Source organism: Gigantopelta aegis, chromosome 6 (genome assembly GCF_016097555.1).
Source record: "Gigantopelta aegis isolate Gae_Host chromosome 6, Gae_host_genome, whole genome shotgun sequence".
Taxonomy (NCBI): Eukaryota; Metazoa; Mollusca; class Gastropoda; order Neomphalida; family Peltospiridae; genus Gigantopelta; species Gigantopelta aegis.
In genome coordinates, this window is record NC_054704.1 from 33,436,972 (window position 1) to 33,452,696 (window position 15,725).

General features: G+C 37.7%; 2 protein-coding genes across 4 annotated transcripts in view; one reads left to right on the top strand and one right to left on the bottom strand.

Annotated features, from left to right (window-relative positions):
* LOC121374077 (trafficking protein particle complex subunit 13-like) overlaps positions 1 to 15,725 on the bottom strand; it is a 104,446-nt gene that overhangs the window by 53,382 nt on the left and 35,339 nt on the right. The window lies entirely within an intron of this gene.
* LOC121374076 (sodium/bile acid cotransporter 5-like) overlaps positions 6,810 to 15,725 on the top strand; it is a 32,378-nt gene continuing 23,462 nt past the window's right edge. Inside the window, exon 1 of the mRNA XM_041500983.1 lies at positions 6,810 to 8,399. Within this exon, the coding sequence (XP_041356917.1) occupies positions 7,704 to 8,399 (696 nt within the window). The 5' untranslated portion in view covers positions 6,810 to 7,703. The remainder of the gene's footprint in view (positions 8,400 to 15,725) is intronic.

A 15,725-nucleotide genomic window follows, 5' to 3' on the forward strand; every position in this document is an offset into this window, starting at 1 on the left:
AGTAGTGTTGTTGTTTGTACTTATTTTCGTGCTTGTATTTAGTTAAGGTTCAAGCATGCTGTCCTGTGCACACACCTCAGCTATCTGAACTGCCTGTCCAGGACAGTGGATTAGTGGTTAGATGTTAGTGAGAACAAAGTCAGTGTAATGGCCTACATACTTACTCATCGAGTGTTTAAACTTGCTCTGGTTGGGAGCCAATATCAGGATTCGAACCCAGAACCTACTGGACTTAAGTCCAATGACTTAACCACTACACCACTGATGCCGATGCAAGTAAGAGAAGAAACTCACTGCCACCTCATAAACTATTCTCACTGACTAGCAATAAGGGATATTTATATATACTTGTCCAAACAACATACTAGTATTTATGGATTTATTATTATTATTTTAATTTTTTTCCTTATCCCACTGCTCCCTTTCCTTTCTCTCCTTTGAATTCCATCTCATTTCTTCCTGATCTGGCAACTCCTCCTGTCTTTCAACTTCTTTCACTGTCCACCTCCACCTCCCAGTCCTTGTGTCTCCAACCATAACAGGTGTTTGTCTCTTGTGACTATCCGCGCCACACACCTGCAATTCCTCATCAGCTTTGTAGAGTGTTCAGTGGTTACATCTGGCATTGTTAAGAGGCACATGTAACCACCTACTATACATCCCTACTACCTCCGGTCGTTAGTTAGTGCCATGGGTCAGACCAACTTCATTAGCGGCATAGGATGAGGATGCTAGGTTTTATGGTATGTGGTCACCTGAGATTCTATGGGTCACAGGTTCGATTTCCCTCGATAGTCTCGGTTTTTTCCGAACTCAGTGTTCAATGACTGTTTCATCAAATGCCATATTACATACTGTCCTATGGGAAAGTGCCAAATATTTTGAAACAGTTAGTCTAATTTCCTACGTATTGCCCATGGGCTATATGTTTTAAAACACCTTAAAATACTCACTGTGGACCATATGGTGTGGGCCATACAACCATTAAACCATTTCTGTTTTTTCATGGATAAAAAGAATCATACATGCAATACAAATAACGGTACGCCAACATTTATTTTAAAAACACCCGTATTTGAACAGTAAGTAAAAACAGTTATATATAAACCCAGTGGCCTATAAACAATAGATATGCACAGTCATTAAAGAATCCATTAAACCATTACTCTTATTACCTGCAGGTCTGAGGTAAAATTGATTTCTAATACCGAGGTGTTACAGTGAGTGAGAGTAACAATCATGAAACATGCAACTGTCACTAATTCAGGCGAACGTTGAATAGAAATGGTCAATGGCTGACACAATGATTTATTGCTTTCAGGTATCCAGTGGGCTTGAAAAAACAATTTCTAAACATTTAATTACTACATGTTTACTACTAGTACTAGCTACATGTAACTAGATGAAAAGAGTGAATGTAAATAGATGATAATAAAAAAGATACAAGTTATTATAAAAAATTATGTCCCAAGTGAAATAATTTTCACTTGTCACGAGGTTTAGAGAGTGACAACTGAAAATTACTTCCCAAGGGAAATAAATTTGATACTAACTGGTACCGAGTTTGTTATTCTATTTATTACCTCAGCTTTTTTTAAAAAGCATTTTATTTTAAAAAATTCATGCATGTACATGTATATAGGAACAATGTTCAACAAAAAATGCTTTGAAAATTTTAAATTCTATTTATTCTGTTAAAAAAATCTGTAATGAATTGTAATAAAATAAAATCTTTATTACAAATGTAACAATACAAACTTAAACTACATGACGTCACTGTCCATGTTTGCCAAATCGTAATGACGTCATATGTGATTTTTATTTCCCCGTTATAAGTGCCCACTGGGGTAACAAAGAAAGAAATGTTTTATTTAACGATGCACTCAACACATTTTATTTACGGTTTATTTGTGCTTCCCACAGGCAGGATAGCACAAACAATGACCTTTGTTGAACCAGTTATGGATCACTGGTCAGTGCAAGTGGTTTACACCTAACCATTGAGCCTTGCAGAGCACTCACTCAGGGTTTGGAGTCGGTATCTGCATTAAAAATCCCATGCCTCAACTGGGATCCGAACCCAGTACTTACCAGCCTTGTAGACCGATGGCCACGATGCCACCGAGGCCAGTGGGGTAACAAAGAGAAAGTATTAAACACTAAACAAGCATTGGTGATGCAATAGTTATGGAAAACAATCAGTTTAAATAAAGGCTGGTAGGTTCTGGGTTCGTATCCAGTTACTGGTTCCAATCAACACTAAATGTTCTGTTCAGTGACAATATGAAAGCTAGACTAAAGTTTGTTTTGTTTAACGATATCACTAGAGCACATTGATTAATTAATCATCGGCTATTGGATGTCAAACATGTTAATTCTGACACGTAGTCATCAGAGGAAACCCGCTACAAGGGATCTTTTATATACACTTTCCCACAGACAGAAAAGCACATACCACAGCCTTTGACCAGTTGTGGTGCACCAGTTGGAACAAGAAAAAATCCAATCAGTTCAATGGATCCACCGAGGTGGTTTGATCCTGAGATTCAAGGACTTCAAGTGTGCACTCACCCGCTGGAGCTAAATCCTGTCCCAACAGCTAGACTACCACAAGGAGGTATCTACATGTAGTCACCCCACAACCAGGGACAGGATGCAGAACAATGATGTGTGATGGGTCGTAGGATCAATCACCCTCAGTAGCCAGTTTTCATTCAGCCCTACCAGTGGCTTATCACTAGCACATCAAAGACTATGGTGTGTACTATCCTGCCTACTGAGAAAGTGAAAATCAAAAATCAAATGGTGCATTTTGAAGTAGCCTATGTGATAGGTTTCCTCTTTTTTTACCAAATGTTCAAATAACTTATGTTGCATTTTAGAGTAGCCTAAGTGACAGGTTTCCTGGGGTTTTTTTACCAAATGTTCAAATAACTTATGTTACATACCAAACAACTGTAAATTAAAATGTACTCAGGTGCCATTAAACAAACATGCCTTTTTTCTATTGGAATGATCCAATGCTTTTAAAGCAGTTCAAACTGATATTGTGTACTGCAATTAATTGTCAGCTAAGTATCAATAAATAGACTGGCTAAGCTTCATGGATTAAGAGCCATCAAGCGATGATGTAAAACGTACATTGTACTGAATGCATCTGCTGGGCAGTTATCGACTCATTCCTGTCAATTATTTAATCGGATTATCAGAAAATGAAAGAATCGGTCCATGCATGAAAAGACAATGATAACTTTTATCCGCACATAACCGTTAGGAACGCCACTGAAAACAAGGTGTTTGCGGTTAGAACAGTGATTTACTTGAGTTCTTTAAAGCTTGGAAGTAGATATAGTGATACTTTGAGGTAAGAATAAAAACTATTTATCTGTCTTACTGAAACATACAAGCAGGCCTGGCTCTACAACATGCCAGCTTTTGTCAATTGTGAATTTTAAAAAAATTGGTGATTTTTTTTTTTTTTTAAATTGGCAAAATAATTTCATGTAATGATGGATATTTTGTTGGAAAATAACTGTGGGTTTCTGCAATTTTTAAAACTTAATAGATAGATAAGTTGGTCAAATTGTCTGCTTGTACAGAGTTGGCCCTGACATGTACAAATATTAACTACAGAATAATCATTACATTTCTGCTCTGAGATTAGTTTTACAGTCATTGTATTGGTGAAGGAAGGAAATGTTTTATTTAACGATGCACTCAATACATTTTATTTTAAGGTTATATGGTGTTAGAAATATGGCTACGGACCACACAGATATTGAGAGAGGAAACCCGCTGTCGCCACTTTATGGGCTACTCTTTTTTATTAGCAGCAAGGGATCTTTTATATGCACCATCCCACAGACAGGGTAGTACATACCACAGCCTTTGATATACCAGTTGTGGTGCACTGGATGGAACAAGAAATAACCCAATGGTCCCACCGACAGGGATCGATCCCAAACCATCCTGCCCCTTGTATCGGTGAAGTCACAACAACTATGTCATGTGAAAAAGACTTAAATTTATAGCTTTGAAATGAGTAAACACTAAACATCTTGAAATGAGTTTTTAAATACACTGATCCTAATTTCTGAGGTACATACATGTATTGTTTCTGCTTCACAAAACAAAAAAGAAAAGAAAAAAAGAAGAAACCATTTTGAGGTACTAAACACACATTAAGCCAAATTTACAATGCCTGTCTTTGTCTTATAGGCATGTAACTACATATATTTACATTACATAAACACCTGCATTTAAGAAAAACAGGTTTCATATATTTGGCCCATTAAATTTGTCAAAATTAATAATTTAAGCACAAAGTTGTAAATAATGTGTAAGGCTAAAAGTGAAAAAAATAAAAATAATCATAAATATGTTTATACTGCCTAAAGCCTAGAGACTGGCAAAGGATATACTCAAAATTAACATACTAACATTAATTTACTTGCTTAATGTCTACCGGCCTCGGTGGTGTCGTGGTTAGGCCATCGGTCTGCAGGCTGGTAGGTACTGGGTTCAGATCCCAGTCGAGGCATGGGATTTTTAATCCAGATACCGACTCCAAACCCTGAGTGAGTACTCCGCAAGGCTCAATGGGTAGGTGCACCGATCAGTGATCCATAACTGGTTCAACAAAGGCCATGGTTTGTGCTATCCTGCCTGTGGGAAGCGCAAATAAAAGATCTCTTGCTGCTAATCGGAAAGAGTAGCCCATGTAGTAGCGACAGCGGGTTTCCTCTCAAAATCTATGTGGTCATTAACCATATGTCTGACGCCATATAACCGTAAATAAAATGTGTTGAGTGTGTCGTTAAATAAAACTTCTTTTTTTTTCTTTTGGCCAGACATTTAAAAATCTTAAATGACCAAAACTTGAACTTAAGACCAATGGTGATGGTACATCAGAAATCATTCATTATGACAATGGACATAAAAAATCTATAAAGGCCAGTGATAAACTACATATACTTGTGGTCTTTATAAGCAGGTAGCCTTTATATACAGAGGTCAAATACGTGCATTTGTGTATGTGTAACAACTGGACAAAGGCCGTGGTATGTGCTTTCCTGTCTGTAGGAAAACTTGTGCATATAAAAGATCCCTTGCTGCATTAGGAAAAATGTAGCTGGTTTCCTATGATGCCAATGTATCACAATTACTAAATGTTTGACATCCAATAACTGCTGATTAATTAATCAATGTGCTCTAGTGGTGTCATAAGACAAAACAAACTTTAACTTTGTGTATGAATAATGTGTAAAGTTACACTATATTATTTCTTTTCTAATATTGAGTGCTTTCCAGACTGAGATAAAATAAGACCAAAGCACGATACACCTTTAGTATAATATTTAATGTAAACATGAACAAAGTTAGTAATTTTGAAGAAGAAAAAACCCCTACAAAACAAAACCACAAAAATACCACCACAGACATTACAATAAATGATTCTGTACATTTTTGAGGACTATACAATGTAAGTAACAAAAACATTAACTCTTTTTCAGCTGCAGTCTTCTTGATTTGGCACACAACTGACAACCAATTCCCAGCTGGTACCATTCAATGATTAAGCAAATGGAATTATCAGGGTCAGTGGACCACAAATCATGACATAGCATGGACACAATCTTCAAGAGTGAAAACAGGACTGCATGGCTTCAGTGGTGGTCAGAGACGTCCGACAGGAATACTAGAGCAGAAACAGGCCTGTGTATATGTGTGTGTGTGTGTGTGTGTGTGTGGATTTGATGGTGGCCAAGAAACTGCAAACTTGTAGCAGATTTCAAGAGTAGTAGAAAGACAATCAAAGTACTGTGAAACAATTCCAGAGAGACAATCAAGGAACATACATCCTGAAGACAATCAAGTGCCGAGATGGAATCCAGATCTATTATCATGGGGCATCTGGACACTGTGAATACACTAAAGATGGGGGAAGTGTTCAGCAAGTTGCTAACAAATTGGTCACCTTGTAATGGGCTGAATCAATACAATATGGAAGTTCGTGTTGGAGAAAGTGATTTTTTGTTGCAGTTGAACATGCTCCAGAGCAAGTAGAATGCTTCGGTTCAGGACTGTGGAAAAGCACGTTTTGACTTTACTTGCAGTTTTCTTGTGATATTCAAATTTTGAGTGGATATATGTTAAAACAGTTCTACAAATAGACTGATAACTGATACATCGAATGACTTGGTAACATATCAAAGGATTCTGAAATCATTCCAGTTTCACTAAGCAAAAGGTCTCACAAACTGAAATCCTGAGTATTTGGAATATTTTACACACATTTTTCAGGCATTATCATTAACATTTTATGTCTTTCATTTATTGAAGAGTTCGAATTTTCCCACAATCCTCATTACATTACCATGGTAAAAATAAAATGCCACATTTTGTAAACAGTTTATGTGTTAGGATCAGATGGAGTTCATTAGTATTTACTAGAGTAAGCAGAACACACTGAAGACTGAAGTGTTTCTATTAACAATGTTACAGGAAATGTATACAGAAACACCATTAAGCTATCATTATCCGGCACTTACACTGTACTTGGACAAATCTTTTTAACAAACGTCATAAGAAGTTGCTCTGATTTTATTTTGATTCTGAATTTGTTTTGAAACTTTAAACTATATAATATATTTTTAATCTAATTTAATATGTTTTATTTATATACAACATATACCAAATTATTTTTTGGACATAAACTTTAATCGGAAATTCAATATCAGTAAAACTCTATATTAATATACATGTAAATGTATTTCTAAAAAAAAGTTAAAACACATTTTAAACTGAAATCTAATACATTTTACATGTAAATATCAATAATTAAATTATTTTTTTAAAGTTAATAAGTGCATATTTATATGCTGAAAACCCCCCACCAGACTTTCTTCGATTAGTTTTATGGTAGTGTGTGTACATGTAGAGCTTAAAAAGTTGTGCATAATTTACTACCTAATAATTGATTCTTATCACACAGAAATCTCTTGTGGGACACAAAGTGAAAAAGATCGTTTGCCGAGACTTAATGGAAAAGTTAATTTAAAACAAGTTTCCAGTCCTTGGTACAGAATGATTTGAATAATTAACACTTTATGGCAACCAAGAAGTCATAGTGATCAGTTGATTATATATCAGGAGAAATGCTCCTGCGAAACAATGCCATGACACTGGCACCAATTTGTTCCCAGCAGAGAGAACTAATTACAGAAGCAGACTGCACTTGAAATGGCTTTAAAAATACACACCACAAAAGTGTTGAACAGTGTGACGGCAATACACCACTGAAACACGTAGTGAGGATCGCTGGTGTCTTTTTTACTCACTTACCAAACAAATGAGAAGTCGTACTTTAAAATGACTTTACACTCGTTTTAGCCCTCATTACAAATTTTTGTCAAACCAACAAGAGGAAAATTCACAAGTTCCGAGAAGCGTGTTATAATGGCATAATCATTACATCTGATCAATGAGATTTAATGGTAAGCCAGATCTACTGTAGTGTATACAATAGGGGGTGAGAACACATGTGGAAAAAAAAGAGAGAGAGAAAAAGAAGTGCGAATCACCTCTCTTTATCACTTATTAACGGTCTTTTTATCTTCCGTAGGAACCAGTAATGTAAACAAGCACATTCCAACTCTACTAGTAGTAATAAAATAGGAGAACAAGTGACCGTGTGTTGAATCATGAACTTTCCATATAGCATTTACATAAAGTGTATCGTAATGATTGTAATGTATCTTAAGAAAATCAATGCTAGCTCGACATCCAAGTTGGTGCTAACGGCACCGCGGAATGAGACCTTCCTTGTCTATTTCAATCCTACGTCGATCAATAGCCTCAATGTACATTCGCACTCGAGTGTTCAGTTCAACTGCTCACTGCTTACACCAGGCCTTGCAGCACAAGGGCAGAACAACACCTCCAAAGAGCAGCCTCCTCCCAAATGTGCCCAGTACCGGCTCCTGGTCGTGTCCAGTGATGCTAAAGTGGCTGTGCCGAGCATCGCGCCACGACATGACATTGACTCCATGGAGGGTAGGCAGAGATACGCTATAATGTCCATAGGGGCTGACCGCGATCACAACTTCACCATCGAAGCTATGCACGTTGGCCGTGTGACCATGTCTGTGGCTCTTCTCAACATGGATCACAATCTCATGGATGTGCAGCGATCCCACCTAGTGCAGGCTGTTTCGGTGACCGTCAAACGGGAGCGACGCCTCGCCGACCTGGTTTTCGACAGTTCCAGTGCAGCCGTAGCTATTCTGATAAGTTTTGGAATCGGATGTGTCACGGACATGGACAGCCTGAAGAAGCAGCTGAAATACCCCGTGTCACTCGTCATCGGATTCTGCTGCCAGTTCATCCTCATACCAGTGGTAAGCATAGCCATAATAGTCAGGCTTTCCGCCAAACAATAATTTGAGGGTATGTAATAAAAATAAAACAGATCATAAGTGCCCCTAGAAAGGGTTTGAAATGTTTTATAACTGGACACTGCATTTCATCTACTTTGACAAATTTCAAATAGCAGTTTTCTCACTGTAATATTTCTAAAAATGATTTTTTAAAATGTATCCATTAAACCCTAATAATACAACGCACCGTTTCTGTGTCTAGCTCAGCGTATCTCCTTGATGACTAATATAACTCTCTTCCTCACTCTCTTAAAACTAGTGTGCTCTAAGGTGTATAATAGAAATGTTTTAAAATTACTTGATCATTATAACACTACATAGTGCTCTACACTAAATATTTTGCTTTACTTACACTTTACCATCATAACACTACTCACATACAACGTACATCCTCAGAACACTAAACAATACTCTGCATTTAATGTTTTTAAAGTAATCACTATAAGGCCATAATATAATGAATGCTGTATTTTCATTGAAAGTTGGGGTTTTTTAAAAATGGAGTGGGTATGAAATGTTATTTTTTTTCTTTTTAGGACATAGGACATACTGCATATTGAGTATCGTATACATATTATATGCGTGGTTAAGGCACCTACCAAATGTTTTGTCAAATTTAAAAAAAAGTGGATGAGCGTTTATCCTCAGGGTGGGTGAGGATGAAAAATCTAAGATTTATATTATTATGGCCTACTCTGTTTCATTCACTAAAATGCTACACAGAAGTCAATCGAAATGTAATTTAAAAATAAGGCTGTGTTATTTAGTATATATACTCAAGTTTAATATTTTGCCTTTCTCTTCAAGTAGTGGGAAGGATTTACTTCAGTCAATTGAGTCCTCACTTGAGGTGCTTGCGTTGTAGGATCGAACCACCTTGGTGGATCCATTCATCTGATTGGGGTTTTTCTTGTTCCAACCAGTGCACCACAAGTGGTCAACGGCCGTGGTATGTGCTTTCCTGTCTTGTCTGTGGGAAAGTGCATATAAAAGATCCCTTGCTGTATTAGGCAAAATGTAGTGGGTTTCCTCTGATGACAAGAGTCAGAAATACCAAATGTTTGTCGTGGTGTGGTGGTGTCATTAAATAAAAATAAACTTTAGCTTTTCTCTTCAAATAAACAGCCATAAGCCAGTGCTAGAGCACTTGTTTGAGGTATTTATGTATAATATAGGTCACAGGATCAACCTTCCTCAGTGGACTGACTCAAAAGGTTTATCCCTCTGAAACCTGTGGTCTGGGAGCCACAATTATCATATTATAAACCATATATGTTACATATTACACAGTAATGCATAAGATTACACAGTAATACGTGAGACTACATATAAAGCATTCTTTAGTCCTGAGAAAGCAACAGGTTTCTTCTTCCATGCCCTTGTCATATTCATTTAATTGCTATCCATATGCTACTGTCGGTTTTTTAAAAACAAACTCAATAAGTCATAGCCTAGCCAGAAAACTAACAAGCCATCATGCAATATTTATAGGATAGTCAATGGGCTTTCATTTGATATCACGTTTTGATTTGTTAAACCAGTTGTGGGAATGGCAGTCATCCTGCAGGTGGTGCAAGGATTTAACACCATAACAGAGCTCTTGGGGAGTGGCAGTCCTCCTAATTAGTCCTACATAGAAGCAATCACGAGTTTGCCAACAAACCCTTTCGACCTGTCTTGTTCACAGATATATGCTGTTTTGATTATGGATTCTGTCATTCAGATTTATATCCTGAATAAGTTTCAAATTTAGCAAACTTTAGCATGTAACAAATAAAAAATAAAAAAAATAATAATAGAAGTTTTAACAATAACATCCTATTTATTACCCAAGATCAATTTTAGTTTATACTGTTACAAAGAAAACATCCTGTCATTCTTGCCAATCCATCCAAAACCCATCCACCCAAATATCCAATCCACCCAGAAACACCCACCCACCCATCCATCCATCGAACCACCCATCCATCCATCGAACCACCCATCCACCCAAAATCACCCACCCATCCATCCATACATTCGTCCATGACTAGCACTATCAGTGATGGCAGTGATTACATTAGTGTGAACTGTGGACAACCACAATTCAAAGTAGCAATCATAATAATACCCTACCGGCCTCGGTGGCGTCGTGGTTAGGCCATCGGTCTACAGGCTGGTAGGTACTGGGTTCGGATCCCAGTCGAGGCATGGGATTTTTAATCCAGATACCAACTCCAAACCCTGAGTGAGTGTTCCGCAAGGCTCAGTGGGTAGGTGTAAACCACTTGCACCGATCAGTGATCCATAACTGGTTCAGCAAAGGCCATGGTTTGTGCTATCCTGCCTGTGGGAAGCGCAAATAAAAGATCCCTTGCTGCTAATCGGAAAGAGTAGCCCATGTAGTGGCGACAGTGGGTTTCCTCTCCAAATCTGTGTGGTCCGTAACCATATGTCTGATGCCATATAACCGTAAATAAAATGTGTTGAGTGTGTCGTTAAATAAAACATTTCTTTCTTTCTTTCATAATAATACCCAGTCTGCCCTCCTTGAGGTTATTCATGTATCTGTGATGTACAAGGTAAATAGGTAGGACATTTTTTATTGAGTTTGTTGCCAGATGGCAGGTTTCTCAGAACCAGGACCCAGCAGAGAGTAATGGCTGGTTGTATATAAATGAAAGATCGAAGACATCTGGAATTCCATAAGAATGGGATGTGTGTGTAGCTCAGTGGTTGAGTACTAGGAGTGATGAATCCAGTAGATATTACCCATATTAATCAGAGCTCTGCATCTGTTATATACCAAAGGGTTTAGAATCTCCATTTATTACCTATGAGGTACAGCATAACAAGGGTCATATTTATCGTACGATTTCCCTCGTATGTCTATGTACTGGTTTCAGTGGCATAGTGGTCAAGTCTGGAGGCTTAAGGTTGGTGAGCACCAGGTTCACATCCTAGTACCAGTACCTCCCAGAGTTAGTTGTAACAGCTCAGTGACAAGGTTTAAAGCCACTATGCTGACATCTCTTACACTAATCCATGTGCAATATTCTGGAAAGACAGTCCAGCTAATTGAGGTGTGTACACAACACAGCATTTTTTAGCATTGAATGCTTGTGTCTTGGACAGAACTCTTTGGCGAAGTCAGAGGTTGTGCCCATGGCAAGCGTGCATGAACAATTTTCTGATGGAAGCACACCAAATATTATCCATACCATATTAAGAGAAGAAACTGTCTGCCACCTACCTATTCTGCTTCTTTAGTTAGTTAAATACATGAATACACTTTCCAAGATAATCCTGAAGTAATGGAAAGAAGATGAATTAACCAAATATAATTTTTAAAACTTGTTGCATATTTGACGTAGCAGATGAAAGAGTTTTGTTTTTATATTAAAAAACCCTTTATATCCTGTTACAAAAAATGTGCTAGGATTATTACACAAACCTATATTTTTTCTAGTCCCTGCCATCTGAAAAAAGCGGTGGTCCATTCCTGTTTAATTTAATTAACAAGAATTACCATTTTCTAATACAAAGAACATTACCTACATTATTAATATATCTTAATTTAGTGGTTTATTTCTATAAATAATCAACAAATGGCATTTTTAATAATGAGATGAAACCTAAATACATACTTAGCAACTTAAGAATTAATCTAAATTTAATGGCACCCCAGCACATTCTATAACTAGCTACACTCAAAATAAAACAGGCTGTCACATGTATATTGCCAAGCAGTAAGTAAAGAGGCTAAGATGTTTTTAAATTCTCGCCAATACTTCATGATTAGAGATAAAGGACTGTATTAGACAACGATCAATAAATGTACAAGTGGAAATAAACTAAATCCTATTTTCTCCAAACCAGGCTTATTACTTACTTAGCCTAGACATGAAAGGAATCAATGCCGTAGTGTTACCTGGACAATTCATAAAACCTGCCTAGATTCGGATATTACTTTCATCCAGGAATGTATTCAAAAGAATAGCCCATGAAGTGGCGACAGCGGGTTTTCTACCTCAATATGTGTGCAGTCTTTAACCATATTATGTCCGACGCCATATAACCATAAATACAATGTGTTGAGTGCATTGTTAAATAAACCATTTCCTTCCTTCCATAAGTGTATTCTTTTTTTTAAATCACCAATGACACATCCTGCTGATTAATGGGCATGGTGAGATGACACATGAATGAACAGACAGACATACAGACAGACACGCAGACAGGCAGACAGGCAGGCAGGCAGGCAGGCAGACAGGCAGACAGGCAGACATGGATAGAATAGACAACAAATGGATAATAATTCAAAGGCAGAGATGTGAAATTGGTTCTGTTTGAATTGACAACTTTGAAAAACTGTTGCTACATGTACAATGTACATAGTAGGTGCAGTTGCAAAAATCATTCTTTAATGATTCTCAGAGTTAAAAAGTGAATGTATCATGGTACATTATTTATCACTGTGGATTGTTTTAAGTAAAATACATTATAAAGACTTATCAAGATATATATGGGGACAATGTTTTTCTAAAGAAGAAAGGAAAGAACAAAATGTTTTAACAATACACTCATCACATTTTTATTTTATATTATATGGCATCAGACCACACAGATAATGAGATAATGAAACCTGTTGCCACCACACCATGGGTGATTCTTTTCAATTAGCAGCAAGGGATCTTTTACATGAACCATTCATAAGTCCGGATAGTACATACCAAGGTCTTTGTTACACCAGTTGTGGAGCTCTTCCCTAAGTGGCAATAATCCCAAATGAAACCATAGCTGTGTGTTGTGTCTAGTGTCTGCATGTGTATCAAACGCAAGCATTCAACCTTTTGGCATTCAACCGGATCAACATTTGTTTTCTGAATAAAAATTAAATATTTAACCAACTAATAGAAATCTATTGCAAAGCCATCAATGACTAACACTTTCATGTGTGAAATGTATGCATATCATGAAAGGCTTGAGAGCAACTGGATTGAAGCCGAACCGTTTCACCACTGCATGCCATTGATTTACTTGTACGATGCATAAAAATCAGCTCAGATGTCAGACTTGGGAACATAAAAACACTGAGACGACATGAATGCAGTGACTGAAAAAATATCTGGGAACTATGGGCTAAAGAGCTCAACAAAGAGAAAATCTGCGGAGACCGCTGGGTAGCCAAGAGCCATGTGAGTTAGCTGGGCAGCAAGCTTGTGTTTTTAAACCATTGATTTGCTATCAATCACAGAACTTTTCCCTTCTACCAACACCAGCAAAAGAGAATGGCATTGGAACCAGGAGCTGCGAGTAATTACGCCAATCACGTACGCAATGCTTTTCTCCCACGAATTTGCAACCTGAAGAAATTATGTCAATGGGAGGAGAAAAAGCCGGCACTTGAAGGAGACAAAAGCAGAGCATGAGGATTGCAATGAATACAAACAAATTGCATTGGTTTAGCCAATCAACTCTATGTCCGTGATCTATGGATTTCGGCAGTAACACAATTAGCTGTGTTATGCCAAGCTGAGCAAATTTACACAAAGATGCATCAGATCAAGAAAATGGGCAATGAGACTTGGCAATACAAACTGTAGCAATCAGTGTTAGAATAAAAGTTATTGTCAAGATTGAAAGATTTTAATCATGGGTAAGAGGGAGGGTGGAGCTATGAAAGGAATTAAAAAAGAGAAAGAGAGAGAGAGAGAGAGAGAGAGAGAGAGAGAGAGAGAGAGAGAGAGAGAGAGAGAGGGGGAGGGGAGAGAGAGAGAGAGAGAGAGAGAGGGGAGGGCAGAGAGAGAGAGAGAGAGAGAGAGAGAGGGGGAGGGCAGAGAGAGAGAGAGAGAGAGGGGAGCGAGGGCAGAGAGCGAGAGAGAGCGAGAGAGAGAGAGAGGGGAGGGAGGGCAGAGAGAGTGAGAGTGAGAGTGAGAGTGAGAGTGAGAGTGAGAGAGAGAGAGAGAGAGAGAGAGAGAGGAAGGGCAGATAGAGAAAGGAATCAATAGGTCAAATAAATCAAAGACAAATCAGACATTGGGTGTCAAAGGTAGAGAAAAATACAGTTGGGGAGGAGGGAGAGAGAGAGAGAGAGAGAGAGAGAGAGAGAGAGAGAGAGAGAGAGAGAGAGAGAGAGAGAGAGAGAGAGAGAGAGAGAGCGTTGTATACACACACACACACACACACACACACACACACACTGCACCAATTATAGTATAGAATAATATACATGTACCTACAGTTCTGAGGGGCATACATATACACAATATAGCTCACTGATAGTGATCAATGAACACTCTCTCAATATACATGTATATAATATTAAATATAGTAATTAAAAAAGAATAATATTTGTGAATGCAGTGGGGTTCTTTCAAATTCCATATAGCCAGTATGGTTTGTCCAAATTACCATTACAATGTATGCATGACAATTACTAACTTGTATTCTGAAGGAAGGAAGAAAAGGAATATTTTATTTAACGACACACTCAACACATCTTAATTACAGTTATATGGCATCAAACATATTGTTAAGGACCACACAGATAATGAGAGGAAACCAGCTGTCACCACACAATGGGCTACTCTTTCTAATTAACAGCAAGAGATCTTTTATATGCACCATCCAGGATAGCACACACCATGGCCTTTGTTACACCAATTGTGGAGCACTAGATTTACCACGCATCAGGCAAATGATTTACCACGGGCTACATCTCATCTCCAAACAATGTCCTGGGGTGACATCAAACAAATATTTTCAATCCATTTCTTATACATGTAAATGCAGATAAAAGTGCAACTATAGTCAGGACAATACCACAGCTCAAATGACAGATGCACAATCATCAGTGAATCCTCTAAACTACTTCAAGTGGGAAAGCTGTGCAAACAGCCGACTCTATAAGGCACTGATAGGAAGCACTGATATGGACTTGACCTGCTGTAAATATAATATTAATAGGTTCTCACAGTGGCCATTCCAGTGGGACTTGTTTGAACAGTAAAATACCAATCAGACATTCGAAATTATGGACAATGTGCACAGCATTCATAACTTGATGCGGCTAAAAATCAATATACAGCCTTCCTAATGATCCTAGAAAAGTGACTAAAGTCCACACAAATCGGCTGAGAATTGCGGCCATTGATTTTAACGTACGACTGCCAAAATGACGCTAAAATAATGGCATTGATAATACTTTGCTCACCAGACAGATTCTAGCAATATTTTTCATTCAGTGTTTTTATAGCTATAGGTTTTTATTGGATTCAGGGTGTAATTATTAGACAAATGACAAAG